The 26,044-nt window shown below is 35.7% G+C and overlaps 1 protein-coding gene across 1 annotated transcript in view; it reads left to right on the forward strand.

The window, feature by feature from the left end:
• The window catches only part of LOC110588510 (probable ATP-dependent RNA helicase DDX60), a 103,687-nt gene that overhangs the window by 35,333 nt on the left and 42,310 nt on the right, over positions 1-26,044 (forward strand). Inside the window, 11 exon segments of the mRNA XM_021698854.1 lie at positions 360-529; positions 1,078-1,230; positions 2,903-3,052; positions 5,249-5,368; positions 6,526-6,621; positions 10,144-10,259; positions 11,116-11,258; positions 11,345-11,454; positions 16,123-16,227; positions 16,785-16,913; positions 18,207-18,331. Of these exon segments, the coding sequence (XP_021554529.1) occupies positions 360-529; positions 1,078-1,230; positions 2,903-3,052; positions 5,249-5,368; positions 6,526-6,621; positions 10,144-10,259; positions 11,116-11,258; positions 11,345-11,454; positions 16,123-16,227; positions 16,785-16,913; positions 18,207-18,331 (1,417 nt within the window).

The following is a 26,044-nucleotide window of genomic DNA, read 5'->3' on the forward strand; positions in this document are numbered from 1 at the left end:
TAAATATTTTTCTTTGACCATAGTAGAGGAGGTATGAAAATAATAGGTGGAGAAAAGATTTGTTGTTCCCCAGAACACTTATACAACCTTGAGCTCTAACAATCTTATTTCTATCATGAATTATAAGGCTTTTCTTTGTCTCCATTATTTGCACAGCTACTTTCCAGTTATCCATGGAAATGATGAAGTGTGTATAGTTGCACTTTAATTATATTTTACCTAGTCCTCTGTATTCTAAAACCTTTATTAATGTTAAATAAGATAGTGAATTTAATTAGGTCAGATTGATTGGATGATTAATCTTGGGTAATCATTATTTTTCATGGTCTTTATAAAAATTATATTGTTTATTATTTGCCAAGGTGAAACCACAAAAGATTTAAATATAGCTGTTCAAATGATGAAAAGGATCCATTCCTTGATGGAAAAATACCCAGAACTTTTGCAGGAGGCAGATCAGCAACTCATAGCCAGATGCCTGAAGTACTTAGGATTTGATGAATTGGCAAGTTCTTTATATCCAACCCAGGTAATTTTCAGAATAGCTCCATTTTAATAGAATAATTATGGGGTGTACATAAAGTGTCTTGCAAATACAGTCACCTCTTCTAGATTTTTTCTTTTTTTCAACTGACAATATTTACTCCTACGTTCAAAGTCATTACTAGTAATTCAGCTGCCCAAACTTGAAATAATCTAGAATTAGAAAACTGATACAAATGCTTGTCTGAACAAACAGGTTAAATGCCAGATAATTTCTGCAGACCCTTAAAATTAATACTGTGTTTAATTCTAGCAAACAATTTAAAAGCTATGTTGTGATTGTTCAGTTGTTTTTAAATGTATTAGATTGTAGCTACAGATACCATAATGGATATTTGAAAATCTTGATGTCTATCAATATACTCACAGTTAAGATAATGATTTAGATGGTAAAGAACTTCTTCAATAAATATTACAAAATTGAAAAGGTGGTGAAATCCTTTTCTCATAAAAAGTACTCAGTAATATATATTTTAATTATTTAAATAATGTAGTTTAAAATCACTTTCCAAATGGACTTTTCAAATAATGTAGGTTGCAAGAGATGACATGAAGAAAACAGATAAATACTCAATTGGCATTGGGCCAGTTCGGTTTCAACTACAATACATGGGCCATTATTTGATACGAGATGAGAGAAAAGATCCAGATCCCAGGGTTCAGGATTTTATTCCTGACACATGGCAGGTAATAATTGAATGAAACAAAAATTTTATTTTATTTGTATTTTGTGATTAAATGTGATCTCAGGAGCTTCTCATTATTGTGGCTTTACATATTATATTTGGCATGAACTTAATATTGAGTCATGTCATTTAAAATTATTTTATCATTAGAAATGACAAAATGGAAATTCTTTTCCATTTAAAGAAAGTGAAATTTTCATTTTGTTTATTATTTATAAATAGACCATCTCCTTGGAGGTACTTTGATGAATTCACATATATATATTTTTAAAGTTATGTATGGGTCATCCAGTTGTATCATTGTGGAGCAACCTCCATGTTTTCCCTGTGTCAGTAGGATTTTTTTTTTTTAAAGATTTTATTTATTTATTTGAGAGAGAGAGAATGAGAGACAGAGAGCACGAGAGGGAAGAGGGCAGAGGGGGAAGCAGACCCCCAGCTGAGCAGGGAGCCCGATGTGGGACTCGATCCCGGGACTCCAGGATCATGACCTGAGCCGAAGGCAGTTGCTTAACCAACTGAGCCACCCAGGCGCCCCTGTCAGTAGGATTTTATATGTAAATGTGCCCAGAGCAATTTTGGTAGTCTAAACAATATAGCAATTGTTTAGATATTTACATGCTACACCTGTCACCATGGTAGCCATTCTTCTATAAATAAATGTAAAATTGATGGATATAAAATTTGGAATAAAATGGTGTGTTTCTGCATAGATTGAACCATATAAAATCGCTGATAAATTGAATATGTTTACTTACAAAAGTACAATTTCATAGGTTCAATCTACTAGACTTCCAATTCAGAATATGACTTTATCTTTCTTATATTGATGATAGTGGAATATCTTTAAAAATTCCTGCCTCCTTTTCAGGAACGGGAGGATCAGTTCCTTACTTAAGTGCAGGACACAAAGCAGCCAAGTGCTCTCTATTAATTCTACACACATTTCAATTCTTCTGATGTCCACTTTATTTTGAGGTGTGGCTCAGAGTGGACCTAGATTAAGAGTGTGCAGACTGAGGTTTGGGGATGTTTTTCCATCTTCTGCCCATCATAGAAATTTATGATTCTTTGATTAGTCATCATTTTGATGATTAAAAGCATAAACTGAAGGGATGAAGTTTTTCATGCCCTTCAAAGTAGGTACCTGACATTCTTCTGTATGTAAAGTAAAAGGTAAGTAGTAAAATTATGAATGATTGATTTTTTTTCTCCTTAGCTACCATTTCACCATTGACTGCTTCTTAGAACTTAATTTCTCAAAGCCTTTGGAGAAGCACTGTACTTAATGACAAATACTTAGAAAAAAAGAAATCTTCCTAATGACAAGATATTTTATTCAGGCTCACTTTCTATTTTGGAGAAGGGCTGGACTTAATCAATGACAAATACTTAGGAAAAAAGAAATCTTCCCAATGGAAAGATATTTTATTCAGGCTCATTTTCCATTTTTCACACACAAACTCACCTCCAGATAGTCAAAAGCATAGCAATTCTGTCTTCTGAGAGAATGCCATGAGTTCTTCAGATTTTCCTATGTGTTTCATCAGTGTTTTTAACTCCCCATCATTCCATTTGAAGTTCAGAAAATTATATTAGAAGTGTATTAATAGATTTGTTTTGATAACATGCTGTTCATATTATTAACTCAAATGGTGCTCTGAACCCTGCAGCGAGAGCTCCTTGATGTTGTGGATAATAATGAGTCAGCAGTGATTGTCGCCCCAACGTCCTCAGGCAAAACCTATGCTTCCTACTATTGCATGGAGAAGGTGCTGAAGGAGAGCAGTGAAGGGGTGGTTGTGTATGTTGCACCAACAAAGGTAGCCCTCAAGTGACTCAAACTTTCTCTTTCATTCCTAAACCTCCTCTTTTAAAATAATACATGTAGTCATGCAAGTGAATCTATTTTATTATTTATTTATTTTCCAGTTTTATTGATCTATAACTGGCATATAACATTGTATTAAGGTATACCACACATAATTTGATATATGTATATATTGTGAAATTATTGCCATAATAAGTTTAGTTAACATCCATCACCTCATATAGCTACAAACTTTTTTTCTTATAATGAGAACTTTTAAGATCTCTACTCTTAGCAACTTTCAAATATGCAGTGCAGTATTGTTAACTATAGTTGCCATGCTGTACATTACATATCTACTACTTATTTATATTATATCTGGAAGTTTGTACCTTTTGTCCACCTTCACCTATTTCACCCACTGCCTCCAACCCCTACCTCTGGCACCCATCAATCTGTTCTCTGTTTCCATAGCTTTCACTTTATTTTGTGACCTGTATTTTCTCCTTCCAGTTTCAGAGGCCAACATAACACTTTTCTGAGAACCATTGTGAGGAAAAAGCCTGGTCTTGTGATTTTGTCATTCAGCATTATGCTTACATTGAGAGAAGCATTCACACTTTGCTGAGCCATGTTGGTCACTTAGGAATCTAATACTGCTTTTGCAGAGTTTATGGGATTTATCTGATCTGCTGCTGGGCATTCGTGACTGGCCTGTTTCTCAAGCTAGGCTGTTTTGCCATGTTTCTTTTATGTCTATTACTGCTTAATGTTGAACTTAAAAACAGAAAGTATGATCTTTGTCATTAAGGAGAAAGTTTGACTTACAGAAAGTAGAAGTTTGCATATCCTCACTCATAACTCTTTGTTTGTAATGTGATTACTCTTAGGAAAGGCAAATTTAGTTGAGATAACTTTAATTCTATAGATTAAAATGAATTCAGACTCCATTTTAGCTTCTAGAAAAAGTTTAGTGACTTGTGGTCAGCCTTAGAACCAGATTGATCAGTATGATTAATTGAAATGAGCACTTTATTTTTTATTGTAGCTTTTTTTTGTTTTTCATGGCCATTAATATGTGCTCATTGCAGGAAATTAGTAGTATATATAAAAAAAATTAACCTGGCCAGAAGTGGAATTTTAGTAACAACACAGTAGATTTTGCCAAATTACTCTTTTAAAAGATATGGCAGTGTATATTCTCTTATCTTCTCTAACATTTCTATTATCACTTAAAATGTTTTTGCCATACTGATAGGAGAAAACTTCTATCTCATATTTAAATTTACTTTTCTGTGATCACTAGTCATTTGGGTATCTTTATGTGATTTTGGGCACTGACATTTTTTTATTCATGAACTACTTGTGGATGCATTTGCCCATTTGTCTTTTACTTTGGGGGTAGTGGCATTGTCTTTTCATTGATTTGTCAGAGTTTTGTATACTAAGTACATTACTCTTTATATATCATAACAAATATACCTTTATTTGTCACTTTATCTTTTTACTACTATATTGGGTCATATTAACGATAATATTTTGTTCATATCTTTGTGTACTCAGGTCTATCAGTATTTTCATTTAGTGTTTCCATGTGTGTGCTCAGATATGGGAAAGTGTTCACTTTTTAGTGTCTTTATGCTTATGTTTTAAAATTTATGTTTTAATCTATATGTATCTTTTTTGGGGGGTGCATAAAGTGTGAAATAGATGTTCATAGATTTCCCTATACTCAGATTCCACTAGCCAGGCTACCCACCTGATCCAAAGTACTCATGTATATATTCAAACTCCAGATGTCTGAAGGAAGTCCCCAAATATAAGAACCACAAATCTATCTGATAACCCTTCACTTGATCTTCCTTCTATAGTAGACTCACAGCTTCTTTCTAAGCCTTGGTCATCCAGGTATTCAGCTATTTTTTTTCTGATATGTGAGCAACATTTCCTGTTTTTTTTTTTCCTTCTGATTAAGCCATTTTTCCCCCCATTTTACTCTAAGTTGAGGTTTATCAATGAGGTTCACATACTTAGGTCAAATATCTCAAAGAGAGCATGTTAGTGTATTTAGAGTAGATGGGTATAAGAAAGGGGCTGTTAAGCTTTCTGCACTTATAACCGTACATATTTTTAGACAGTTTCTGTCATTCTCTGAGGTTTCATCTGTGTTTTATTATGTGATTATTGAATTTCTTCCCTTGTCAATCAGGCCCTTGTTAATCAAGTGGCAGCAACTGTTCAGAACCGTTTTACCAAAAGTCTGCCAAATGGTGAAGCTCTATGTGGTGTTTTTACAAGGGACTATCGTCACGATGCCCTAAACTGTCAGGTAGGATATATTAATTAATGCATTTGTTACCAAATTATATAATAGCACTAATATATGTCTCTTTCAGTAGAAATTCAACATCTTCACAAAGCCTCACAGAAATAATTTTTTTGAATTTACAAGATGAGATGGCTTTACAGAAAGTTTAATATTGTTACTATTCCAAAGAGTTGAGAAATAGCACTCATCTTTCTCTAAGGACACTTACGTTTTGACTTCAGGTTTCACTAATAGTTTATTGCATCCTTTTGGTTTATAAATGGATTCAAAATGATCTGAAGAACCCAATGCTATAAAAAATTAACAAACACCAATTTCTAATCAGAATGACTTTTTCTTGATAATTAAGATACTGTCACTTTTCTTGATGAGTAGGATACTCATCACAATTTTAAAAATGTATTATTGATAGAATACCTGATGCTAAGTAAGCCATAGATAGTTTTCCTCCTTAACAAATTCATAAATACATAATTAAGACTGAACAAAAAGTGAAATGATGATTCTAGAACATTGCAGAGCAGACATGAAGATGTGTTACCCAGATTGCCTTTCAAGGATGGACTTGCTGCCCAGATGTGGGGAGAGGGGTCAAGACAAATGCCAGCTGTCAGTTCCACAGTCCATGTCCTGTGGCTGAGCTAGGCAGGGATATAAACGCTGGGACATAAACACAGGGGTATAAATGCCTGCTGTGGAATAGCTCTGACAGCCAGTATTCACTCCAGAATTCTAAGCCAGGTTGGCCAAGGTTTCATCAGGCCTCTTTTGAAATATAGCTTCTCCCTCAACACAATTCTGCTTCTCCCCACATCCATAGTTGTTGATCCTAAATAGACATTTTTTAAGCAAAACTATCTCAGGGTCAGATTGAAGAAATAAACCTGTGATGATTAACTCTTTCTATTTGTATTACTTTGGATGTTTATAAATAAGAATTTAAACTTCAAATCTGATATTTTACCATTTTGACTCATAAGAATTACAGTTTCATAAGGTTTAACCTAATATATCACAATTTTAATGAAATATTCTCAGAAGTGATATTATAATTATTAGCAGGTACATTCAGGAGTTATAACTCTTTCATATTCTTATAACAAAGTCTGTACATAGTAAAGTACTCAAACTTTTTGTTTATACAATGTTATTTTTAGGTACTTATTACAGTGCCTGCCTGCTTTGAAATTCTGCTATTAGCTCCTCATCGCCAAACATGGGTGAAAAGGATCAGATATGTTATATTTGATGAGGTAGGTTTGGTATTATTTCTCTAGGTTGATTTCCTAGTGTACGTAAGTGCTATAATGAAGATTTTTGGTGCTTCAAGACATTTGTCCCTTTGTATAGAGTTCAGGTTGTGGGGGGTACTTCCTTCTGAATGGTTTCCTCAGTGAATCATACTCAGTCTTTTGGTTCCGTTTTCCTGTTGAGACTCAATAGGGGATGTCGGTATATGCTGTAGAGGTCTGTGTAGCAAGGCAGAGTTAACCACCAGGGCGCAAGTTTTCCTGGTAGAGATTTCAAAATCCAATCTTTGACCTCTAAAGCAAAGCTTTTTGGTCTCTAACAATGATAGCAGTTATGTGGGTTATTTTATCAGTCATCGACACAATAGAAAACAAATGGCACAGTCAAAACACAATTTAAGAAGAGAGTTTTCCAGGGCGCCTGGGTGGCTCAGTTGGTTAAGCGACTACCTTTGGCTCAGGTCATGATCCTGGAGTCCCGGGATCGAGTCCCGCATCGGGCTCCCTGCTCTGCAGGGAGTCTGCTCCTCCCTCTGACCCTCCTCCCTCTCATGTGCTCTCTGTCTCTCTCATTCTCTCTCTCTCAAATAAATAAATAAAATCTTAAAATAAATAAATAAATATCAAAAACAAAATAAAAGGGGCGCCTGGGTGGCTCAGTCGGTTGGGCGACTGCCTTCGGCTCAGGTCATGATCCTGGAGTCCCGGGATCGAGTCCCGCATCGGGCTCCCTGCTCAGTAGGGAGTCTGCTTCTCCCTCTGATCCTACCCCCTCTCATGTGCGCTCTCTCTCACATAAATAAATAAATAAAATATTAAAAAAAAAAAAAAGGAGAGTTTTCCAAAAGTGTGTGTGAGGGAAACTATAAAGGTTAGTACAGTAATCCAGAGCTAGTAACTTACCCTTATGCTTAAAGGGACAAGGCAAAGAAGCAGTTACCGAGACGCAAAAGATTCTGATTAAGGTAGCCACATTGTGAGTACTTATCTTGGTTAAGGGACATAACTAGTTCAAGGTAACCTTTCAGGAAGGGGGATCCAGTGAAATAAAGACCTCATTCTCATTCTCCTCCCTTCTCCTGATCCCTTGACAAGGCTGTCCATTGGCTAAGTCCAGGGGAACCGGAGAGCATTGGAGTCCCTTTAAAGTAATCTCTATAAGTCCGTTTCCCTGGCCAAAGAGAGCAGGATGGAAAATAATGGAGATTTATAGGGACAAATGGAAGATATTTATAACATTTTTGTCATACTTATAAATGTTACAAAATTTTATAATATTTATAAATGATAGTTATGACATTTTATCCTTTTATATTTTTATAAATATATTTTATTTTTTATTTTTTTAAGATTTTATTTATTTATTTGACAGATAGAAACACAGAGAGAGAGGGAACACAAGCAGGGGGAGTGGGAGAGGGAGAAGCAGGCTTCCCACTGAGCAGGGAGCCTGATGCGGGCTCGATCCCAGGACCCTGGGACCATGACCTGAGCCGAAGGCAGACGCTTAACAACTGAGCCACCCAGGTGCCCCTATAAATATATTTTAATATATACTTAAAAATATATAATATAAAATATGTATTTAATATATTATATATTAAATATGTAAATATATTTATTAAATGTTATATGTATATCTATTAAACATTTATTATATTTATATATTTTATTTTTGTATTATATAGTATATTATATATTATATAGTTTATATAATATGTACTTTATATATAGCATGTATTTATATAATACATAATTATATATATTATATTTATATATTTATATAATGCATATAAAATATATATTTATGAAATATTTAGTATATTTATATATTCATTTATGTATGTTATATATATAATATAATTTTATGTATGATATATAAAATATACATATTTTATATATTATATTTTATTTTGTAGTATTTATAAATGATATTTATAACATTTTATCATCATATTTTATCAAAGATATTTATTGAAAAAGATTTAAAGTATTATAAAAGGATATATTCCTTTGCTCCAAAGAATTTTCAGCCTAAAGTGGAAGAAGATGATAAGCTTGTATTTAACTTAATTATTCCTGTTGTAAACTTGGAGCTACTAAGCAGGCTATATATTTTATTTGTTTGATACTGATTTTTTGTGTTTATTTTTGGTTACCCTGTATATATTGCATCTTGAAGGCCTTGAATATTCCTGTTCAAAATAAAAATTCGACAATTCTCTGTAATCAAGAACTTGAGTTGTACTCTAATTTCAAAACTCTGACTGGTATGACATTGGGTACCTTAATTTCCCCACTTTGATATAAAGTAAAGCTGAAGGATTTTGAAGGCTAATGCCTATTCTGGCAGGGCCAGAGGAAAGAACTATCTGCTTTTATGAAGCATTCAGGAGAGTTGTATACTACCTGACCAGGCCAAAACCAAATGGGCTGTGGAAAAGATTATTTTAATCCTCTGGCTCAGATGGTCCTTTCCAGCTAATTGCCAGGCTTCATAATTTAATCTGTTTAAAGAAGACTACATTTGAGAATCTTCTCTGAATCGAGTTCAGTTTGCCTTATTTGATTTAAAAGACATTCATTCATTAATTCAGCAAATATTTAAGGGGTGCCTCTGCCATTCCAGGCACTGTTGGTACTAGGAATGCCCAGGTCTAAGGTCACAGAGTAATTGAAAACCAGAGACTTAAACAAGTAAGCATACGAGCAAGTACACATGTGACTGTGCCCGCCCACACTGGTACATACTGTAAAGAGAAAGAGCAGGCTGGCATGACTGATAATGGCAGGAAAGCGGTAGGAGGAAACTCTGGAGTGGGCAGTCAGCAAAGTCCTTCTAACGGAGTGACATTAGCCTGAACTCTGTAAGCTGAAAAGCATGTTAAGCAGAGGGAATGATACATGTGAAAGCTCTGAGGTAGGAAAGGTGTGTTTAAGTAACACAGAGAAGTCCAGTATGTCTTAAGCAGAGGGGGAGCAGTATGGGACAGAATGGCTTGATACAAAGCTAGAGAGACAAGAGGGGGCCAAATTATGCCAGGTATAATGTACACCCTGTTAAGGAGTTAACATTCTGTTCCATGTGCAAAGGAAGATATTGAAGGAATTTAATTAGGGACATGGACTGATCTAGTTTGTCTTTTAGATATATCATTTTGGCTGTGATTGGAAGAACGTAGGGGGCACCGAGGGAAGCTAGGTGGTAGTCGGGAGGATATTGCAGCAGTGTAGCTGAGATGAGATTGTGGCTTGGGTGGCATTAGACATGGAAAGAAATGCATAGATTTGAAAGAAATTTTTGAAAGTAAGAGAAAGAGGAGTTATTGATGGATTGGTTATGGAAATTGAAGAAAATTTGTGTCAAGATTTTCTATTACCTGATTTGTGGATATTTATATAAACTTGGCATGGTCAATTAAAGGTAACATGAAACTATGTATAGTGATTTGAGCTTCTGTGTCTTATTTTCATTTGCTATTTTTGAATCATCTTTTTAAAGGAGAAATTTTTTTCTTTTAATAGGTCCATTGTCTTGGCGGAGAAATTGGAGCAGAAGTCTGGGAGCATCTCCTTGTCATGATCCGATGTCCCTTTTTGGCTCTTTCAGCTACCATAAGTAACCCTCAGCATCTCACTGAGTAGGCATTATGTTCGGTTCAGTTTGGATAAATGCTTTTCTATTTTAAATTTTATACTTTCTCTATAGGTTCTGAAGCGTTTCATAACTTTCTGGTGGGTTTATTAACTTATCTCTGGCTATTCAAGCAACAGAGCATCTAGAGCACCTCCTGGCAGGTGCTGAGAAAGGCCACACTCAATAAAGGAAAATCAAGGACTGTCCCAGCCAGATCTGCTATTGAGTAGAAAATTTCTTCCACATGTCAAAAAAAGTCCACCAGCAGCGATAGATCTATGTTCCTTTTTTTTTTTCTGTCTTTTAGCAAGAAATAAAAAATGAAATAATATAATGACATCCCCTGCCACAGACTTTGAGATTTCTTCTATTGTCCCACTTTGTAGATGCTTAGAAAGATAGCAAAACCTTACTAATTGAAAGGCCCATATCATTTTGTCATTGGGCTAGATTTTTGCCTCATTGTTATAACAATTATAGCAAAGGCTACTATGTGCCAGGCACTATTCTAAGTGTTTTGCAAATATTAATTTATTTTAAATACCCAACAACACTTATGATTTACTATTTCAATTACTACTATTAAATCATATTTCTACTACTACTATTATTATTTCCATTTTTGTGGAATGTAGAATGTGGAAAATGAGGCACAAAGAATGTAAGTGATTTGACCAAGAGCCACAGACAGCAGTAAGGAGGCTGGGATTCAGTCTCAGGTAGTCTGCCTCCAGGGCCTATTCTTTTAATTACAATTTTTAAGGCATGCGAAATTTTCTTTATTTAAATTATTTAATGTCACAGGAAGTAGTACTCTATTACTGCCTACAGTAAAATTATTTGTAAATTTATTTTTTAAGGTGGCTACAATCAGTAAAACACTACTGGAAACAAGAAGACCATACAATGGGAAAAAATATTGCTTTTAAAAGAGATGCTGGCTGTTGTGCCAATTCTCCCAAAGATTACTTCCGAATAAAGGAATCGTATAAAGTTAGACTTGGTATGTTTGGAATTTTTCTTTTACTTTAAAATCATTGCAGTCCTTAGGTGGCCACTGATTTGGAAATTCTTGCTCTTCATTGTTAGTGCTCTATGGAGAGAGATACAATGATTTAGAGAAGCATATATGTTCGATAAAACATAATGACATCTATTTTGATCATTTTCACCCATGTGCCGCACTAACAACAGATCATGTAAGTAATACTTTAGACATATTTGTTCTGAGTAATATAAATTACTTGTATATATGTTATAATTGAATAGCTGCCTAGTTGATTCTTAGGAGAATTGTAGAATAGATACTTTATAACAGATATTTAACCTTAGTTTTATTTTTTGTTTATTGAATATATTTGACATGTAACATAATATAAATTTAAGGTGTGTAACATGTTAATTTGGTATATTTATATATTGTAAAATAATTGTGATAGCAATATTTAGCACCTCTATCATGTTATATGATTATAATATAATATTATTGTCCATATTTATTATACTGTGCATTAAATCCCTATGTCGTATTTACTCATCACAAATTTGTACCCTTAAATAACACTGATCTTTATTCCCCCACCTCACATTCCCTGGTAACCATCATTTTACTGTGTTTTTTACGAGTTTGACTTTTTTAGATTCCACATATAAGTGATATTATGCTGTTACTTTTCTTTCTCTGTCCGACTTACCTCTGTATAACTTAGCATAATGTGCTCAAGGTGCATTCATGGTGTTTCAAATGGCAGGATATCCTCCTTTCTCAGGGTTGAAGAATATTTATTAACATTAGTTTTTTAAAAGTAACAAAAATAACTTTGTAGTCTTCAATGAACCCTCAGTGGTGTCTGGATCCACAAAGCTTGAAAATGACTAAGAATATTAACCTGAAGTTTTTTTTGGTTAATTTTATTTGTCCTTGGACATTATCTTTGCCCATCTTCCTTCTTCTCAGTACCCATGTCTCTCTGTCAACCTTTGTGACACTAACCCTTAGTGCACAACTATATGTGGACAGCTCCTAGAACATGTGAGCAACTGATCACTGCGAGTTAGGTTAAATAAGGAAAAGACATTTCACTAACATAACAGTCATAACGTGATTTTTTGGTGGTGAATCAATAAAGTGGAAGTCTTAGGATATCATTTGGGACATTGAGGTGTCTGTGGAGGAAGACTTCTTAATTTTCCTTGCACAATTCTCTTCCTTTTCTTTTTTTTTTAAGATTTTATTTATTTGAGACAGAGAGAATGAGAGAGAGAGAGCACATGAGAGGGGGGGAGGGTCAGAGGGAGAAGCAGGCTCCTTGCTGAGCAGGGAGCCCGATGCGGGACTCGATCCCGGGACTCCAGGATCATGACCTGAGCCGAAGGCAGTCGCTTAACCAACTGAGCCACCCAGGCGCCCAATTCTCTTCCTTTCTTATCCTATTCTTAGGAACAGCCCATTCAAACTCTTACTGCCTCTCAAAGTGATAATTAGTCATTAGTTTGCCTTCCTTTCAAAACCTAGCAAGTAGACTATAGTCCAAATTCTGTTGTCAGGTAAAACCCCTAAAACATAATTATGATCTTGCCAAGCTTTAATGGCTTTCCTTTGGAAGTGATTAAATCCACAACTCCTTGGCTTGGCTTCCTAGGTCTTCTCTGACCTGGCCCCAAAATCTGATGTATCTTACCTGGAGGTCCTCATGATTTATATTGTTCCTGGAGTATTTCACCACAGATGCCAAATGCCAGTTGTTCAGATCCTGTTTATTTTTTATGACTCCTCTAACGCGAAACATCTTCAGAGTCCTTCTGTGACTTCCTTAGCTGGATGTAATCTTCGGTCCATAGCACCTTCTTGTATGACATCAATCATGATCAGCTTACTACTAAAGTTGCTTATATGCATGTCTCCTTTATCTTACTAGAATAACTCCTTGAAGACAAATTTTATGTCCTTATGAGTTCCTAAAAAACTGTGTATATAAAAGATGCTTAATAAATGTATGTTAAGTAAAGATAGCCAACTTAAATTGAGCATTTACTTTGTGTTCTAAGAATTTTATGTATTTTGTCCCTTTCAACTATCACAACAGTTTTAGGATGGATGTCTTGTTAATATGCCCAATTTACAAATGAGGACGGTGAGGCATAGAGCATTTAACTAACTCATTATTGCACCGCAAATAAGTGGTGGGGCCAGGATGCAACCAAGATAGACTCCAGAGCTTGCCATATCATCACAGTATTCTGAATGATCTATTGAACAAATACTGAGTGAGTGAATGAATGAGAATCACTTTATAGCCTTTCGGCTATGATACAATGGCTTCTAAAAGCAACTGAATGAATCCTAATCATGGTAATTTTCTAATAAGATTTTATCACAGAAGTTTCTCTTTTGTGTGGCAATGGCCCAATCTGAACCCTAAATAAAACTAAAATATGCACAAAATTCCTGTGACCTCACACCCCAGACTTAGAATATAGATGATAACCCACACATAAATAATAGACTTCTTTTTCTGTCTCTGTCTTTCTCTCTGTCTCCTTTTTTCCCCCCATTGTCACCTGGCATTTTTAAAACAGCATAGTATTTAAAAAATTACTTATTTTGTGTAGGACGGTTCCAGACAGGTTATCTTTAAGTAGCAATGAGTGCAGTTTGGAGTACCTAGCAAGATTGGCATTTTGGTCCAAGTGCCTTTCCTCCCTTTTCAGTAGCTATGAATGGAGTAACTGGAAAGCAACAGAACTGCTACAGTATGCTCTGACCCGGTATGACTTCTGCAAAGGTCACGCTGTTGTATGAGTCTTCTTAAGACTTCTGGACTTTTGCATCAGGAATGGAGGATAAACTCAAAGGCTTGGGCATTATTAAATGTGTTTTGATAGCTGTGTGTGTAACATGTGTTGATACAGTGTGTTTCCTATCGTAGCAGCAATACAAAGCAAGCAGACCTTTCTGAATGAGTAAATTATTCCTGATGTTGTGTAGTATACTTCAGATTAATATGAAAGAACTCAGTGGCAGGAAAAAGCATAGTAAATTGTGGCAACCTAAAGAGAAGAACCATCCTCCCTGATCATTGTCCCTACAGCTTCGTCATAGAAATAGTTTGAGAAGGGAAGGGGTGGAACAGGATGAGTAAGCTGGCCTTCATCCAACTGAGGTGAAGGATTGCCCTTCAATCCATATGAGGCTTATTTCTGGCAAAAAAAAAAAAAGCCGAGCTTGGCCTTTGCGACCAATTACCATGCCACAAAGGAGCAGCCGCTCACTGCTGGAGTTGTCAGCCCCAGGAAGTCCTTGAAAGAACTGTTGCCTCTTTCTGCTCAAGTACAGATCAATTCTCACCATCACTTGGGGCACTAGGGACAATGTGGTTCGCAAAACAGCATCGTAATATAATACTATTGTGTTTACAAATGAAGGATGGTACACATTTATGACCTTTTATTTCTCTTCCTTCTTTACGTAGGCTGGCTCAGGTTATGCCAGTTCATTAGTTGCTGTGTAGTGGAGAACAACTGAATTGAATTCCCAGCTTCTAGCCACAGAGTTATTAAACCGATTTTAAAAATTAAGACTTGTCAATCAGAGAAAGACAGTTATCATATGATCTCGCTGGTATGAGGAATTTGAGAAACAAGACAGAGGATCATAGGGGAAGGGAGGGAAAAACGAAACAAGATGAAATCAGAGAGGGAGACAAACCATAAGAGACTCTTAATCGCAGGAAACAAACTGAGGGTTGCTGGAGTGGTGGGGGGTGGGAGGGTTGGGGTGGCTGGGTGATGGACGCTGGAGAGGGTATGTGCTATGGTGAGCGCCATGAATTGTGTAAGACTGATGAATCACAGACCTGTACCTCTGAGACAAATAATACATTATATGTTAAAAAAAAATAAGATAGTAGGAAGGGAAAAATAAAGGGGGGGAATCGGAGGGGGAGATGAACCATGAGAGACTGTGGCCTCTGAGAAACAAACTGAGGGTTGCTGGAGTGGTGGGGGGTGGGAGGGATGGGGTGGCTGGGTGATGGACATTGGGGAGGGTATGTGCTATGGTGAACGCTGTGAACTGTGTAAGACTGATGAATCACAGACCTGTACCCCTGAAACAAATAATACATCATATGTTAATAAAAAAAAAGAATAAAATCATAAGAGAAGGGGCGCCTGGGTGACTCAGCCGGTTAAGTGTCTGCCTTTGGCTCAGGTCATGATCCCAGGGTCCTGTGATTGAGTCCCGCATTCGGCTCCCTGCTCAGCGGGGAGCCTGCTTTTCCCTCTCCTCCCCGCTCATGTTCTCTGTGGCAATCTCTGTCTGTCTGTCTCTCAAATAAATAAATAAAATCTTAAAAAAAAATCTTAAGAGAAAATACAAAAAAAATTAAGACTTGTGAGTTGATCATTGACAATTGAGGCATCAACCACGTGACAGGTACTTCGCTAGACTTATTACATACATTATCTAACTTAATTCTTGCAACAAATCTATGGCACAGGCAGAATTGTCCATTTTAGAAACAAAGAAACTCAGCCTTCTATAAAAGGCTAAGAGACTTAAGAAATCACAAGCATTCTAGTGACAGAAATAAGATTTATATCTTAAAAATTGTGATAATTTTTGGATTCATCTTACATATATGTTTTTTAGTGAGGCAAAATAATTTACCACTTTCAAGTAGTATTAATAAGAGCACACAATGCTTACATTCCAAAAATAACGTATTCAGTTACTATGTTGACATGGACTCTGTTGACATAATGCAGTCTCATGTTCAGAGATTTTACACAGGTTCGCAGGGCAAAGGACAGACCATAGATAAAATGAAAGAATATTAAAAATTTTAATTTTATCTTAAATGTAGATTGAAAAGTATGGATTTCCTTCTGATCTTACCCTTTCCCCTCGAGAAACCATCCAGCTTTATGATACCATGTTTCAGTTCTGGGAAAGCTGGCCCAGGGCCCAGGTAAGAAATAATTACACATTTAACTTGAATTAATTTTATTATAGTGGATGGTAACATTGCTGTTCAGAAAGACAAAGTCTCACCTTTTCTGATCATGTGCATCTAATCTTTTAAAATTATAGACTGTTTCCAAAATAAAATCACCCCTTCTAAGACATTCTTCTTGCTAACATATTGTGTTTTACTTTAATGGTGTGTAATGCCATTGAATTCCGGAAGATATTTCTTCTTTCAGTTTCTGGGATGCTAGGATATTTTAGTCTCCTTTTACATCTTGGATTCATATTCCTTCATTTTCTCATTGTACTCTCCTTTTCTCTTTACACCCTAATTGCTGTCTGTTTTCATCTTCTATGTGGTTTTGCTCTGCATTCTTTCTTCGAAGAGTTCATCCATCCTATTAGGTTTATGTACTGGAAACATTGGGGGGATAAAAAGACGTCAATAATCTGTACTCTCAAGAAGCTTGTAATTCTGTTAAATGAAATGCATAATTGAGAAACATCTTTGGATTTTCTTGCATGATTTTATTTAATTTTGTGACATTTCTTTTCAAGGAGTTCGATCCAGAGAAATTCATTCATTTTAAGAATAAAATAGTCATTAAAAAGTTGGATGCTAGAAAATATGAAGAGAGCTTAAAGGCAGAACTAACAAGTTGGATCAAAAATGGCCATGCCGAGGAGGTAATTTTCACATGTTTTTGGCAAAACCCTATGTTCCTTGTTTTCTTGACTTACATTGTTGTCATCATCATCATTATTATTATTACTTTATTATTTTAGTCTTCAATTTTCATTTTAGGATTTTAGGCTAAACTGGAAATCTAGTGATTCTGAGATAGAATAGAAAGAGGAAAAGGACATTGCTCTTTTTTTAATCCTTTGTGCTTCCTAAAACATATCCCAGAAGCCCACCAGTTCCTGTTCAGTGTTACAGTAGACAAGAACAGAGTTGTCATTATCCACAGTCAGTGTTCTTGATTCCGTGGCATCAGAGATTGAAATCATAGTAGCAGTAGCTCAGAAGAATTCTTTACTCCTTTATCATTTTTATCTTTGGATTTTTTTCTTCTATGATTTTTATTTCAGTTTGTAGGAACTATTTGTATATTAAAACCTTCACCTGGGGTCATGTAAGTTTTGCATATTTACATTAAATAAGTTGATGATGATCTTTATATTTTGAAGTTTGTTTTATTGTCACACATCGAGGTTTCTCATTTTTGGTGAGTGACATATATTAGACTTTTCCCATTTGAGTTTTTTCCATTACATTATTACTTTTTTAAATTTTTAAAGATTTTATTTATTTATTTGACAGAGAGAGAGAGAGACAGCGAGAGAGGGAACACAAGCAGGGGGAGTGGGAGAGGCAGAAGCAGGCTGAAGCAGGCTTCCCGCCAAACAGGGAGTCCGATGCGGGACTCGATCCCAGGACCCCGGGATCATGACCTGAGCGGAAGGCAGACCCTTAACGAGTGAGCCACCCAGGCGCCTCTCCATTACATTTTAACTTAGGTAACCTCCTCCCATTCAGAAACACAATTAATTTACATTTTCTTCCATTTATTTTGTCATTTAAAAACATTCAAAAGGTATTTGAAAGTGCTTTTTATCCATGACATGGAGAGGAACTGATTTACCCCACCTTCTGCCATAGAGATACCAGCATCATTTACAGAACAACCTCTTTCTGATTTGTGTTGCCTTACATAATTGCATGTTAAATTGCATGTATGTATGCATGTGTATATATTAGTCATTTTGTTGTCGTCATTCTTTGGTGCATTGATTTGTATATTTCTTTGATGGTTCTTTACACAATGTTATATTTTCGTAATTATTTTATTATATTTTATTTGAAAGAAGCACAGAAATATAGATTAGACAACTATTAAAATATTTTAGCCAAAAGTATTAATTCCTTCCTTTATTATGCAGAATATAAAACTAATAATTTTTTATTCATTGCTACAGGCCAAAGTGGTTCTGAGGAATCTTAGTCCTGATTCAGTTTTTAGTTCAGAAAACATGAAAAGAATGTTTCCACTTCTCGTTGAAAAACTAAGGAAAATGGAAAAGTTACCGGCATTATTTTTTTTGTAAGTAATTTAATTTAATTAGTTTTTGTTTGTAATTTGTATCAGGCTTATTCTTTTAAGTTGAGGAAAATTACACAAACTTCACTGTTGTAATAAAGTATTCATAACTATTTTTGGTGCTCATTATCAGAATACATATTTAAAAAATACACCGTTCTAGTTAAAAGAAATTTAGTTCCTAAAAATATCAGTTCTTAAAAAATATTTTTACTTGTGCTATTACAAATTACCATCTTTGAATAGTTTCCTACTCCATTTTTTGTTATCTTTTTACTGTAAACTATTATATTTTTATTTAGGTCTTATAAATTTCCAGTAAATACCGAGGTTCTTTGCAAAATAAATTGAATGCTTACACACACAAGTATCCCACATAAAATTAAAGTATCCTTACAACATGTTAGCATATTTATTGGTGGGGTATTTTATTGTTTTTAATTTACAGTTATGAGAATTGTAACTTAGAGACACTGCCATCTTGCTAAAGTTTATATACTATAGAATGAAAATAGCTTAAAATTGAATATAATCATCCAGTTTTGGTGAGGTATAAGTTATACCAAAATATATTCATTCAATGGATAATACTCTTTATCTGGATTAACTTTGATCACATGGTTTGGGATTAGAGTAAAATGCTTTCTTTACTTTAGACAATTTCAAACAACACTTAGCCATGGAAGTTTAAGTAGGGCACAGATATAAACAAACAAACACATAAATAAAGCTACATAATCTTGTTCAGCTGGCAAAGTTTGATGAAATTTGCTTACACATAAGTAGACATATAGTAATGAATCATTATTGGTGATATATATTTAAAATAATGATGATAATTAAATGTATGGTTGTGTTTGGAACTTTTGGAGATTGCAATACAATTGTTCCTTTTACCTGTGTTGTTGGGACAAGGAACATAAATTTCTGAACTACCAAGAAGTAACACAGCTCACCTACTTTACTTTAGAACATGGCACAGATTTTAGTTAGAAACAAACACAATTTTGTGCATCTGAGATATTCCTGAAAGCTTAACTGCAAAATAGAAATCTAAAAATAACTGTATTTATTGTTCATGCACACATACATTCTTAAAACATTTAAGAAGTAAAATATTTTCACCCAATGTTTGAAGGAAGTCAAGAGTTACAAACTTCCAGGTAAAAAATAAATAAGTCATGGGGATGTAATGTACAGCATAGCTACTATAGTTAATAATACTATATTGCATATTTGAAGGTTGCTAAGAGATTAGTTCTTAAAAGTTCTTATCACAAGAAAATAAATTCTGTAACTATGTGTGGTAACAGATGTTCATTAGACTGATTGTTGTGATCATTTCACAACATATGCAAATATTGAATCATTATGTTGTACGCCTAAAATTAATATAATGTTGTTTGTTAATTGTACTGCAATTAAAAAAAATAAAGGGTGGAGTACAATAGAATACATAGTGTTTTGTGCACCTGTAAAAGCTTCTTTGGAAACTATACCTAGGAGCACAATCACTATATTTTGTAGTATGGGCAAACTAATGGGATAAATGGAACATGAATTTTTCTAACGTGGCTTAACTTATGTCCCATCAGTAGTTCATGAGGTTCGCATTTTGACCTATCATCACAAGCTTGTGGGATTGGTTTTTCTAAATGTTGTCATTCTGATTGTGTAAAATCATGTCTCGCTAACTGTTGTGATTTGCATTACTCTGATCAGTTGAGCATTTCTTTCAAGTAAGTAGTCTTTTAACTTTTTCCTCATGTGCTATTCAAATAATTTTTCTTTTGGATTTCACAGCTTTTTTTTTTTTTGCTGTTTTTCAGGAATTTTAATTCTTTGTCAGTTATTAATTTGGCAATTATCTTCTCTGAGTCAAGCACCTGTCCTTTAAGTTTGTCTACACTATGTTTAATTTTGATGCATTAAAATTCATCAACACTTAAAAAAGGAAAATGTTTCACAAAAGCATCATAGATTTAATTTTGCTTGAGGAATTGAATCTTGGCATATCTATGGAGTTTTGGGCTCTGTGCAAAACATACTGTGAAAATCCTTGGTCTTACGAAGTTTGATTTAATCCTAAGTAGCCCCAGATCATCAATAAATCAGGGTTTTTTAGGGTTCAATCTGTACAACTGAGAGCTTATCAAATAATAGTTATCCCTGTCAACCTTTTCCAGTTTGGTCTCTAGAAAAAAATGTGAGGAGCATGTTTAATGTTTAGTGACAATATCAGTGTGTGCTTAAGAACACACATTTCATGGTCAAGCCCAAGTTTGGATCATACCTCTGCTCTCAATTAGTATGGCACTTCTAGACAGCTAATCAATAGCTTTGAGCCTTAGTTTCCTTATTTGAAAAATGAGGTGATAAAAATAGTAATGCATAGGGTTGGGTGAGAATTAAATACAAATAAATTATGAAAGCCCTTAGTGCAGTATTGCATAAATGATATTGACAGAAGCCCAATCTTGATCACATTCATTCTAAATAGGTTATCAGAGGATTTAAGAGAAAAAATTATTTACAAGTGACCTAGATTTTTTCCACAATTTTTTATTATGTTATATTAATCACTATACATTACATCATTAGTTTTTGATGTAGTGTTCCATGATTCATTGTTTGCGTATAACACCCAGTGCTCCATACAGTATGTGCCCTCTTTAATACCCATCACCAGGATAACCCAGCCACCCACCCTTCTCGCCCCTAGACCCTCAGTTTGTTTCTCAGAGTCCATAGTCTCTCATGGTTTGTCTCCCCCTCCGATTTCCCCTCTTTCATTTTTCCCTTCCTGCTATCTTCTTTTTTTTTTTTTTTTAACATTTAATGTATTATTTGTTTCAGAGGTACAGGTCTGTGATTCAACAGTCTTACACAATTCACAGCACTCACCATAGCACATACCCTCCCCAATGTCTATCACCCAGCCACCCCATCCCTCCCATCCCCACCACTCCAGCAACTCTCAGTTTGTTTCCTGAGATTAAGAATTCCTCATATCCGTGAGATCATATGATACATGTCTTTCTCTGATTGACTTATTTTGCTCAGCATAATACCCTCCAGTTCCATCCATGTTGTTGGAAATGGCAAGATTTCATTCCTTTTGATGGCTGCATAATATTCCATTGTGTGTGTGTGTGTGTGTGTGTGTGTGTGTGTGTGTGTGTGTGTGTATACACACACCACATCTTCTTTATCCATTCATCTGTTGATGGACATCTTGGCTCTTTCCATAGTTCGGCTATTGTGGACATTGCTGCTATAAACATCGGGTGCACATACCCCTTCGGATCCCTACATTTGTATCTTTGGGGTAAATACCCAGTAGTGCAATTGCTGGATCGTATGGTAGCTCTATTTTCAACTTTTTTTAAAAAGATTTATTTATTTATTTGAGAGAGAGAATGAGATAGAGAGAGCATGAGACGGGGGAGGGTCAGAGGGAGAAGCAGACTCCCCGCTGAGCAGGGAGCCCGATGCGGGACTCGATCCCGGGACTCCAGGATCATACCTGAGCTGAAGGCAGTCGCTTAACCAACTGAGCCACCCAGGCGCCCTATTTTCAACTTTTTGAGGAACCTCCATTCTGGTTTCCAGAGTGGCTGCACCAGCTTGCCTTCCCATCAACAGTGTAGGAGGGAGGGTTCCCCTTTCTCCGCATACCAGCCAATGTCTGTCATTTCCTGACTTGTTAATTTTAGCCATTCTGACTGGTGTGAGGTGATATCTCATTGAGGTTTTGATTTGGATTTCCCTGATGCCGAGCGATGTTGAGCACTTTTTCATGTGTCTGTTGGCCATTTGGATGTCTTCTTTGGAAAAATGTCTGTTCATGTCTTCTGCCCATTTCTTGATTGGATCCTTTGTTCTTTGGGTGTTGAGTTTGATAAGTTCTTTATAGATTTTGGATACTAGCCCTTTATCTGACATGTCATTTGCAAATATCTTCTCCCATTCTGTCGGTTGTCTTTTGGTTTTGTTGACTGTTTCTTTTGCTGTGCAAAAGTTTTATCTTGATGAAGTCCCGATAGTTCATTTTTGCCCTTGCTTCCCTTGCCTTTGGCGATGTTTCTAGGAAGAAGTTGCTGCAGCTGAGGTCGAAGAGGTTGCTGCCTGTGTTCTCCATTAGGATTTTGATGGACTCCTGTCTCACATTGAGGTCTTTCAACCATTTTGAGTGTATTTTTGTGTGTGGTGTAAGGAAATGGTCCAGTTTCATTCTTCTGCATGTGGCTGTCCAATTTTGCCAACACCATTTGTTGAAGAGACTGTCTTGTTTCCATTGGACATTCTTTCCTGCTTTGTCGAAGATTAGTTGACCATAGAGCTGAGGGTCCATTTCTGGGCTCTCTATTCTGTTCCATTGATGTATGTGTCCATTTTTTTGCCAGTACCATACTGTCTTGATGATGACAGCTTTGTAATAGAGCTGGAAGTCCGGAATTGTGATGCCACCAGCTTTGCTTTTCTTTTTCAACATTCGTCTGGCTATTTGGGGTCTATTCTGGTTCCATACAAATTTTAGGATTATTTGTTCCATTTCTTTGAAAAAAGTGGATGGTATTTTGATAGGGATGCATTAAATGTGTAGATTGCTGTAGGTAGCATTGACATCTTCACAATATTTGTTCTTCCAATCCATGAGCATGAAACGTTTTTCCATTTCTTTGTGTCTTCCTCAATTTCTTTGATGAGTATTTTATGGTTTTCTGAGTACAGATTCTTTGCCTCTTTGGTTAGATTTATTCCTAGGTATCTTATGGTTTTGGGTGCAATTGTAAATGGGATCTCCTCCTTAATTTCTCTTTCTTCTGACTTGTTGTTGGTGTATAGATATGCCACTGATTTCTGAGGATTGATTTTATATCCTGCCACTTGACTGAATTCCTGTATGAGTTCTAGCAGTTTTGGGGTGGAGTCTTTGGGGTTTTCCACATAAAGTATCATATCATCTGCAAAGAGTGAGAGTTTGACTTCTTCTTTGCCAGTTTGGATGCCTTTTATTTCTTTGTGTTGTCTGATTGCTGTGGATAGGACTTCTAATACTATGTTGAATAGCAGTGGTGATAGTGGACATCCCTGCCGTGTTCCTGACCTTAGGGGGAAAGCTCTCAGTTTTTCCCCATTGAGAATGATATTCACTGTAGGTTTTTCATAGATAGCTTTTATGATATTGAGGTATACCCTCGATCCCTATACTCTGAAGAGTTTTGATCAAGAAAGGATGCTGTACTTTGTCAAATGCTTTTTCTGCATCTATTGAGAGGATCCTATGGTTTTTGTTCTTTCTTTTGTTAATGTATTGTATCACACTGATTGATTTGCGGATGTTGAACCAACCTTGCAGCCCAGGGATAAATCCCACTTGGTCGTGGTGAATAATCCTTTTAATGTACTGTTGGATCCTATTGGCTAGTATTTTGGTGAGAATTTTTGCATCCATGTTCATCAAGGATATTGGTCTTTAATTCTTTTTGATGGGGTCTTTGTCTGGTTTTGAGATCAAGGTAATGGTGGCCTCATAAAACGAGTTTGGAAGTTTTCCTTCCAATTCTATTTTTTGGAACAGTTTCAGAAGAATAGGTATTAATTCTTCTTTAAATGTTTGGTAGAATTCCCCTGGGAAGCCATCTGGCCCTGGGCTTTTGTTTGTTGGGAGATTTTTGATGACTGCTTCAATTTCCTTTGTGGTTATAGGTCTGTTCAGGTTTTCTATTTCTTCCTGGTTCAGTTTTGGTAGTTGATACATCTCTAGGAATCATCCATTTCTTCCAGATTATCTAATTTGCTGGCATATAGTTGCTCATAATATGTTCTTATAATTGTTTGTATTTCTTTGGTGTTGGTTGTGATCTCTCCTCTTTCATTCATGATTTTATTTATTTGGGTCATTTCTCTTTTCTTTTTGATAAGTCTGGCCAGGGGTTTATCAACCTTGTTAATTCCTTCAAAGAATCAGCTCCCAGTTTTATTGATCTGTTCTACCGTTCTTTTGGTTTCTAGTTCATTTTGATTTCTGCTGTGATCTTTATGATTTCTCTTCTCCTGCTGGGTTTAGGCTTTATTTGCTGTTCTTTCTCCAGCTCCTTTAGGTGTAGGGTTAGGTTGTGTATATGAGATCTTTCTTGTTTCTTGAGAAAGGCTTGTATTGCTATATACTTTCTTCTTAGGACTGCCTTTGCTGCATCCCAAAGATTTTGAACAGTTGTGTTTTCATTTTCATTTGTTTTCATGAATTTTTTTAATTCTTCTTTAATTTCCTGGTTGACCCATTCATTCTTTAGTAGGGTGCTCTTTAGCCTCCATGTATTTCAGTTCTTTCCGACTTTCCTCTTGTGATTGAGTTCTAGTTTCAAAGCATTGTGGTCTGAAGATATGCAGGGAATGATCTCAATCTTTTGGTACTGGTTGAGACCTGATTTGTGACCTAGGATGTGATCTATTCTGGGGAATGTTCCATGGGCACTAGAGAAGAATGTGTATTCCGTTGCTTTGGGATGGAATGTTCTGAATATATCTGTGAAGTCCATTTGGTCCAGTGTGTCATTTAAAGTCTTTATTTCCTTGTTGATCTTTTGCTTAGATGATCTGTCCATTTCAGTGAGGGAGGTGTTAAAGTCCCCCACTATTATTGTATTGTTGTCCATGTGTTTCTTTGCTTTTGTTATTAATTGCCTTATATAATTGGCTGCTCCCATTTAGGGGCATAGATATTTACAATTGTTAGATCTTCTTGTTGGATAACTCTTTAAGTAGGATATAATGTCCTTCCTCATCTCTTATTATAGTCTTTGGTTTAAAATCTAATTTGTCTGACATAAGGATTGCCACCCCAGCCTTCTTTTGGTGTCCATTAGCATGTTAAATGGTTTTCCACCCCCTCACATTCAATCTGGAGGTGTCTTTGGGTCTAAAATAAGTCTCTTGCACACAGCATATTGATGAGTCTTGTTTTTTTATCCAATCTGTTACCCTGTGTATTTTGATTGGAGCATTTAGCCCATTTACATTCAGGGTAACTATGGAAAGATATGAATTTAGTGTAATTGTATTGCGTGTAAGGTGACTGTTACTGTATATGGTCTCTGTTCCTTTCTGGTCTATGTTACTTTTAGGTTCTCTCTTTGCTTAGAGGACCCCTTTCAAGATTTCTTGTAGGGCTGGTTTCATGTTTGCAAATTCCTTTAGTTTTGTTTGTCCTGGTAGCTTTTTATCTCTCCTTCTATTTTCAATGGCAGCCTAGCTGGATATAGTACTCTTGGCTGCATATTTTTCTCATTTAGTGCTCTGAATATATCCTGCCAGTCCTTTCTGGCCTGCCAGGTCTCTGTGGATAGGTCTGTTGCCAATCTAATGTTTCTACCATTGTAGGTTACAGACTTCTTGTCCCGAGCTGCTTTCAGGATTTTCTCTTTGTCTATGAGACTTGTAAGTTTTACTATTAGATGTTGGGATGTTGACCTATTTTTATTGATTTTGAGGGGGGGTTCTCTGTGCCTCCTGGATTTTGATGCCTGTTTCCTTCCCCAAATTAGGAAAGTTCTTTGCTATATTTTACTCCAATATACCTTCTGCCCCTCTCTCTCTTTCTTCTTCTTCTGGGATCCCAATTATTCTAATATTGTTTCATCTTATGGTTTCATTTATCTCTCGAATTCTGCCCTCGTGATCCAGTAGTTGTTTATCTCTCTTTTTCTCAGC

The sequence above is a fragment of the Neomonachus schauinslandi genome, chromosome 2 (assembly GCF_002201575.2).
Source record: "Neomonachus schauinslandi chromosome 2, ASM220157v2, whole genome shotgun sequence".
In the NCBI taxonomy this organism is placed as follows: Eukaryota; Metazoa; Chordata; class Mammalia; order Carnivora; family Phocidae; genus Neomonachus; species Neomonachus schauinslandi.